The sequence below is a fragment of the Watersipora subatra genome, chromosome 3 (assembly GCF_963576615.1).
Source record: "Watersipora subatra chromosome 3, tzWatSuba1.1, whole genome shotgun sequence".
Taxonomy (NCBI): Eukaryota; Metazoa; Bryozoa; class Gymnolaemata; order Cheilostomatida; family Watersiporidae; genus Watersipora; species Watersipora subatra.
The window spans coordinates 3,033,691-3,041,655 of record NC_088710.1 but is presented as its reverse complement, the minus strand read 5'-3'; the positions used below and the strand labels follow the sequence as shown (position 1 = coordinate 3,041,655).

At 36.2% G+C, this 7,965-nt stretch overlaps 1 protein-coding gene across 1 annotated transcript in view; it reads left to right on the top strand.

The window, feature by feature from the left end:
• Window positions 1–6,470, top strand: part of LOC137389618 (uncharacterized) — a 20,594-nt gene extending 14,124 nt beyond the window's left edge. The window contains exon 6 of the mRNA XM_068075677.1: window positions 6,258–6,470. Within this exon, the coding sequence (XP_067931778.1) occupies window positions 6,258–6,470 (213 nt within the window). The remainder of the gene's footprint in view (window positions 1–6,257) is intronic.
• The last annotated feature ends 1,495 nt before the right edge of the window (window positions 6,471–7,965 follow it).

Sequence of the window (7,965 nt, the reverse complement as noted above, 5' to 3'; positions counted from 1 at the left end):
TATTTTTTACCCCAAAGAAGATTAAAGGTTGACTTGCAACAAAGTTCACATTACAGTTATTTGGTATCAAAAGATTCACCATGTCTTACTCTGTAGTGTTGTAGGTGCCAAATGTGTGGAAAAGTGATTACAAGCTCTTAAAACCTCAAAAACGAAAAGCCGCAGTAGATTGGAATCTATTTATTTCGACGACGTAGTGTCAAGGGAGAAATTTGTTATTTAATTTTTTAATTTATTGTATTTATTTAAAGTTTATTATAATAATGAATATAAAAGGTAGGCTAATAATAATAATTTGATATTTAAATAATAATATGAAATGTATCGTTTTTGTGAGTTTCCTTTGAGTGAAATACTACAATGGTTCTATGGTTCTATGTGTAATGGTTAGCCTCTGGACCTTGAGTTCAATTTCTCCCAAGACAAATTTTGACCGCAGACAAAGTGGCACTTCTGCCCCACAAAAATCAGACCGTTGCTATAAAGCAAAATTGAAATACCAACTCAATCAATGGAGATGGGCACTACTATAGTTATCCTTTCAATTTGTTTTGACAGTAAGGCGTTGCTGTATCGATGAGCCCAAGTATCAAGTATTATTGAGATTATGAGGCCTACTATCTATTGTAGGCAACTCTGTGCAGGTAATTATCTTATAATTGACAATAACACGCCAGTGGTTTGTTTCTAAGTGTCTGCAAACTCTATTTTTCTCCAAAGGTCAAGATAACAATTATTCTGTCAAGGCTTACTAGCTCAAGCAAAAATAACAATATGCTTAGCCCTATTTGTTATGGCCTTACTAGGTTAAATGAGTACGTATCTGTTAGGCGTGTAGTAGTAGCTCTTACTGTAAACAGGGGCGGCTGAGTTAACTTTCTTCTCTCAGGGCTTTATGGCTTCCTGGCTTGCCACCTCTTTTTGGGTGAATCGTGTTTGTTGAGTCTATCCTCGGCGAGCTGGTTGCTGCTGGCTCCTTGGCTATCTTGGGCTTATGTTAATCCTCCTATCTTGGCTCTTCCTTGCGGCGCCCCTTTATCGTCTGGCTCGCTGCCAGCTTCTCCTTTGCGGCTCCCCTTTGCCGTCTGGCTCGCTGCCAGCTTCTCCTTTGCGGCTCCCCTTTGCCGTCTGGCTCGCTGCCAGCTTCTCCTGCTCTTCCCTTGATTTTGCCCCTCTTTTATACTTGTCCTTGAGCCATTGTCGAATGTCATTGGTTGGTTGTGTTTTACTTGCGGTCTTTGCGTAAGCTTTTGTGTAATTTCTATTTCAGATTCCTTGCGGTGAGCTAAAATTCCTTACTGTGGTTGGGATTCCATGACGACAAGCGAATGAGAAGTGAAAAATATTCTAAGTCCGGTAACAAATTGTACAAAACTGGCCATAACTCAAAAACTAACAATGGCAGCATTATAAAATTAATTTTACAGTAATCCTCGTTCTAAGACGCTATTAGCTAGCTAATTTATATGAAGCAAGAGAAACTATTATCATATTATGCCATTCTTTTTACAACCATTTCGTCGATATTTTCTCATAAAATACAATATCTGAGTTAATGAATAATTATGCTATATTTTTCTACTGCTCTACAATACAACATTTTCTAGACTATAATGATGTTATAAGCTATAACCAAATATACTAAATAAAGTGTTGTAAATGATTCTTTCACTGATGGCTGGTTGCTGATCTGGTGCACGCCGGCTGCTTCTTCGCTCCAACAAGTCATTAGTGTGGCTGGCTCCTGTAATATTGGCGATATATCTCCATTTTTGCCGGATACTCTGTAGAGTTGTTTGCTTTGCTGAATATCCATTAATAATTGTTGTAGCCAGTTAGTCTCTTTCATATTAAGTGGTGTTGATCAATAATAATCGTGATTTAGTGACAATTTTATGCTGTTTTTCATTCATTAAGCTTTTCATTATAATGATCAGACAACTCCCAATCGAACTGATGTCCCATATATTCACATTGCATTGCATCAGCTGTGATGGTTGGACAACTCCCATGATTGATATTTCTAGCAGCATAGCAATTGCCATATATTTCATGTCTGCTTATTGATGCATCACAGTGTTTGGTGCAATGTTTTGCAGCAGTTGTGGTATTAGGTGATCCCACAATTTATCATTTCTTTTGACTTTTGGTCATCTATTGCTTCAAACCCTGACAGTAGCCACGAAATTTGGTTATCGTCTTGTCACGTATGTTCTCACGTGAATTGAAAGGCCAATACAAAGCTCAATATAAAACTTATCGTAGTACTAGTTTATGACAAACACTTCGGGTTTTACCGAAGACCCTGTATCAAATACAGATGCTCACTACTTTACAGTTTTGTTTCGGCCTGGTCTAATCGACCAGTCGTAATCTGATCGTGTGACCCAATACTTCACAAATAATTTTTGCAGCACTTTTCGATTATCACAAGTGACCAGCAGGCTCGTCATGATTATCAGACAATGATGTGTACTCCTTCAAGCTAAGGCTAAAAAGTTAAACGAATTTTTACGGTACGTTATAAGATATCACTGCTAAAAGTGACAGCATTACGATGACGATAAAACAGACGCGTAAGAACAATAGACATAGTTTTATTGAATGCGTAAAGTATATTTGTGAAAATAATTCGACGAATAAGGTTGCAAGAAAATGTAAACAGAAACCATCTCTCACAACTACATCACATTTGAGCCGTTTTGGAAAGAGAATCCAAACTACGGCGGTCTTGTGTGGCTGCGATTTTCTGTTCGTTTTTGAGCTTTTAAGAGCTTGTAATCACCTTTCCACATATTTTGCACCTACAACACAACAGAGTAAGACAAGGTGAATCTTTTCATATTAAATAACGGTAATGTGAATTTTGTTGCAAGTCAACCTTTAACCTTAATATCTCTAAGATTTTGAAGTTTTCGGCAAAATATATAGGTATATTATAATATGTATAATATACAAAATATATATTATATTATAATATTACATATATTATAATATATATAATTATAATATATATTATAATTATACTAAATATTTACAATAGCAAAAATTAGATGATGAATTCAAAAGAGATAAACCTTAACATGATTTCAAGATTTCAATATTGTAGTTATATAGCGGTGTTATTAGTCATTTCAATCTTTGCATTAACATATTTGTAAATAAGTCTCATCAAATAGGATGAAGTCTTCTTTAAAAATAGGTGATTTCTTGTCAAATAATGATTTGATATTTTAATAAAATAGTATTAAGAAACCGAAGGAGTACAATAATGTTTTTTAATTCATGAACAACAAAGGTTTGCATATTATTTAATTGAAAAATTGCCAGCATTAATTAAAAAAAACATATAAATGTAATTGAATAGGCTTAAACTCCAGCATCCCTCGACTAGCCAGACTAGTAAATATAATAAGTTGTCAAGTTGTGTGTTGTGAAAAAGTTTCAAGGTCAACCATATGAAGTACAAGGAGCTGTTGAAGGATAATCTAACATGGGAAATGCGACATGAGGAACATTTAAATATATATTGAGTGATGTCACTAACAGTTATATACAAACATACAATACCTGACTACGTCTTTTGGAGTTATCTCTGGAATGAACTTTTGAAGATTTTTTACCGTTGCCGTAAGGTTGAATCCATTGTAAAGCTCATTCACAATGTGGCCAAAGTTCTTGAAAACGAGTTTCTGAAGGCCCCTGTCATAAAGGCAGGTTTAAGAACAGCTCAAAGACAAATAGAAATTAAATTAATGAAAAAGAGAATAACTCCAAAATTACATAGTGAAGGGATGCTGTTACACCTAATCAAAACACTTGACATCTAACCTAACCGGAGTTATCTTGTCATCATTTAAAAGAGAAGATAACCCAGCACCCTAATCGCCATATTAAATACATGTACGTAGTCAAACTTATTTAATAATAAAGTGAACACGCTTCACTCAGCTTCATATGTTAAAACTAACGCATTTTGGAGAAAATATTTCACAAAGATTATACAGTATACACTGTATTTTGTTCTAAATCCCACCAAGTCACTATAACTCCTTAACAAATACTAGAGGTAGTTGAGAATCCCACCAAGTTACTATAACTCCTCAACAAATACTAAAGGTAGTTGAGGATCCCACCAAGTTACTATAACTCCTCAACAAATACTAGAGGTAGTTGAGGATCCCACCAAGTTACTATAACTCCTTAACAAATACTAGAGGTAGTTGAGAATCCCACCAAGTTACTATAACTCCTCAACAAATACTAGAGGTAGTTGAGAATCCCACCAAGTTACTATAACTCCTCAACAAATACTAGAGGTAGTTGAGAATCCTACCAAGTTACTATAACTCCTTAACAAATACTAGAGGTAGTTGAGAATCCCACCAAGTTACTATAACTCCCAAATACTAGAGGTAGTTGAGAATCCCACCAAGTTACTATAACTCCCAAATACTAGAGGTAGTTGAGAATCCCACCAAGTTACCATAACTCCTCACCAAATACTAGAGGTAGTTGAGAATCCCACCAAGTTACCATAACTCCTCACCAAATACTAGAGGTAGTTGAGAATCCCACCAAGTTACCATAACTCCCAAATACTAGAGGTAGTTGGGTTAAAGATGAACTTACACAAATCTTTTGGAAACTTTATCAGAAAGTATCGATATTTTTTATCATTTGCGATTGTTTTTGATGCGATGTTTAAAGATTAAAACCGAAAAACTTCATCCCGATTAAAACTTTATCCCCATTAAAACTTTATTCCGATTTATATTTAAATAAATCAATTTCTGTAATTTCTGTACCTGAGTGACACACACAGAGGTGCAGGAGATGTGTCAGATCTGAGGTAGAGACGTGTAAGTGATTCACTCTAACTTAAATATGTTAAAATTTAAACTAACTCAACTTTTATATTGTTACTATTTTAATATTTTTCTACAACTTATTATAAACTCTCATCAGTCAATTTACCTTCACTCACGAAATTGTGGGGTATTGAGAAGCTTTAAGATGATATGTCAGAATAACATTGACTGTTAGTCTCCTCTCTGAGCACCAATTATCAATATAAATGATTATTGAATGGTTCGCTTACCCTCAGATGGCTGTCAGGCCTGCTCAGCACAGCCTTATACCCTCATAACCTGTTTTCTCAAGTAACCCTAAAAAATCTGAAACTACACAGAATAAGGTGCTTTAATATGTTTCATTTACAAACATGTTTGTTGTGTTGAAAATTGAACAAGTATTTTTTAACATCTGGAAGAACACTACAGGTTTGGTGTATTTTATTATGCCATTTTGCATGTTTCCTGTTATTGTACTCCTTTTATTTTTAAATCTGTAAATACAGCACCGTTCAATATAATAAAGATGCTCTTGGATAATTTTGTTTCATTTCAAATAGAAATTACATTGAAAATTAGGCAAAATTTCTCTAAATCGTTAGTTTGAACAATTCAAAAATGATAAATTTTTATTTGGTATTTTGAGAAAACCTGCTAACTAATGAACAAAAAATAAGAATAGTAATTTTATTGCTAAATTAAAGCTGTTACCATTACAGAAAGACATAATATGCTCAAGAAACACGAACTGAACTGCCGCAATTTACAGATAGTCTGACTAGAGGTGCAAACTGTAGCAGGTAGTCTGACTAGTTGTGCAAACTGTAGCAGGTAGTCTGACTAGAGGTGCAAACTGTACCAGGTAGTCTGACTAGAGGTGCAAACTGTAGCATGTAGTCTGACTAGAGGTGCAAACTGTAGCAGGTAATCTGCCTAGTTGTGCAAACTGTAGCAGGTAGTCTGACTAGAGGTGCAAACTGTAGCAGGTAGTCTGACTAGAGGTGCAAACTGTAGCAGGTAGTCTGACTAGAGGTGCAAACTGTACCAGGTAGTCTGACTAGAGGTGCAAACTGCAGCAGGTCGTCTGACTAGAGGTGCAAACTGTAGCAGGTAGTCTGACTAGAGGTGCAAACTGTACCAGGTAGTCTGACTAGAGGTGCAAACTGTACCAGGTAGTCTGACTAGAGGTGCAAACTGTACCAGGTAGTCTGACGAGAGGTGCAAACTGTACCAGGTAGTCTGACTAGAGGTGCAAACTGCAGCAGGTAGTCTGGTGTTTCAAATGACTTTTAGTAAATTCGTTGAAAAGAATTGTAGAGGCAAACACTTGACTATATAGCGTGAAGGCTGGCATATGTTTGGCTTATCAGCTAACTGGCTACAGACTGTTTATGATTGAATTAGATAGGAAACAGCTCTCGTATAATCACTAGAGATGATGTATCTCGGGCTGTAGTCATCGATAGAGTCAAAACAGATGCAATGTTTGGTTACGGACGGCCTCGGCTTCACGTAGACAGCGGAGTATTGCCCGAGGTCTCTAAAGACTTTGATGTCATCAAGTTTATTCGTGATACGATGACGGACTTGTCATACACCCACCCTATTCTTAACTGAGGCAGATTCAATCTATCTTCTGCTAGAAAGCAAAACCAAGACACAAAGGTAAAAACACCAGAGAACTGTAAGAGGCTGCTACGAGAGCAGTCAGTCCATGAAATAGACGTACCGGTTCTAGACTCACCAGCAATTATGTAGCCCAAGGCTGACACTCCTAAAGACTCAACAAAAAAATCTCTTGTTCTACCGTCTGTCTATGATCACCAGGGCTACAGGGCTACCAGGAGAGACTTTCGGATATCACATGGGATATGTCCACTGAATATTCAGGAGGCGAAAAGCTATTTCTATGTTAGAAGTGTGCCCCATCAGTTTAACCATTCAAGCAATGGTAGCGATGAATGAGGATTTTGTTTACTGTTTTTCTATTGATTGGTTGTGTGGCACTTTAGAAATAAAATATATTTCATCGATGAAAATGTCATGACCTTTTATCAAACATCTTAATATAGCTAAACCAATCATAGGCCTGTGTCTGTATTATTTTGTTCCATAGTCTGTGTAATGCTGTACAGCAGCAGTGGAAGGCAGCTCGAGCTTATATTCTTTTTCACAAAAACACTGATCTATGATATCTATGCTAGATTGATAAATGACCTTGAGTAAGGTTTCTAACAAAAAATATCATTGTATGCAGTCGTGAATATCAAGCTGAGCAATACTCACCTGTTAAGAGTGTCAGTGGATTCACCAAGTGTCAGCCAAAGCCTGTGAACCATCCTCTATATCCAAACAAAAGATTAATCGGAAGTGCTTTTAAGCGATTATTATATAGAAGTAAAACACCCGTTAGCATTTTAAACACACCCAATACCTGCTGTATTCTTGTGTTGCATGACTTCAGTGTGTGCAGAATATTCCCGAATTTCAAACCAATGATAAACATTTAAGTTAAGAGCCACTCGGTAGTAAATATAAAAATGCCTACAAAGCCAAAAGGGCCAACAGTTTTTTTCTATATTATATTAAATCTTTGAACATTAGCAACCAAAACATACCTTAACTACTCAGGCCTATTCTCTATCATCAATCACGATACACAACTGGAAAGAAATATATTGTAACGTACCTATTGCTAGTTAGATGGCAAACATTACCTTATTATCAAAGTAGCTTCAAGCACCTGATTGCTATTGTCAATTTACCCAGTTAAACACAAGTTCATAAGAGAAGTCATTAGAACAAACTGCAAAAATAGATGCTAAGCAAAGCAAATCAGAGATATTAGAATTATAGCTCTGACTTATCCACATCCCACGCTGCATTTGTGCTCGGAGTCGTCGGCACACGCAACTGCCTGCCAAATCCGTCCCTGGTGTCATCATGCAGCTGATAGTTACGGGAATGAAGTTATCAGATCTGGTTATCACGCCACTCTACACTTACACTATCTTACTTACATCTATAATTGACTTACAAAAATCAGTCAAAATCTAATGACTCAAGGAGCTAGTTAAATCAATTTAGGCTTTTTTGATTACTTACACCTTGC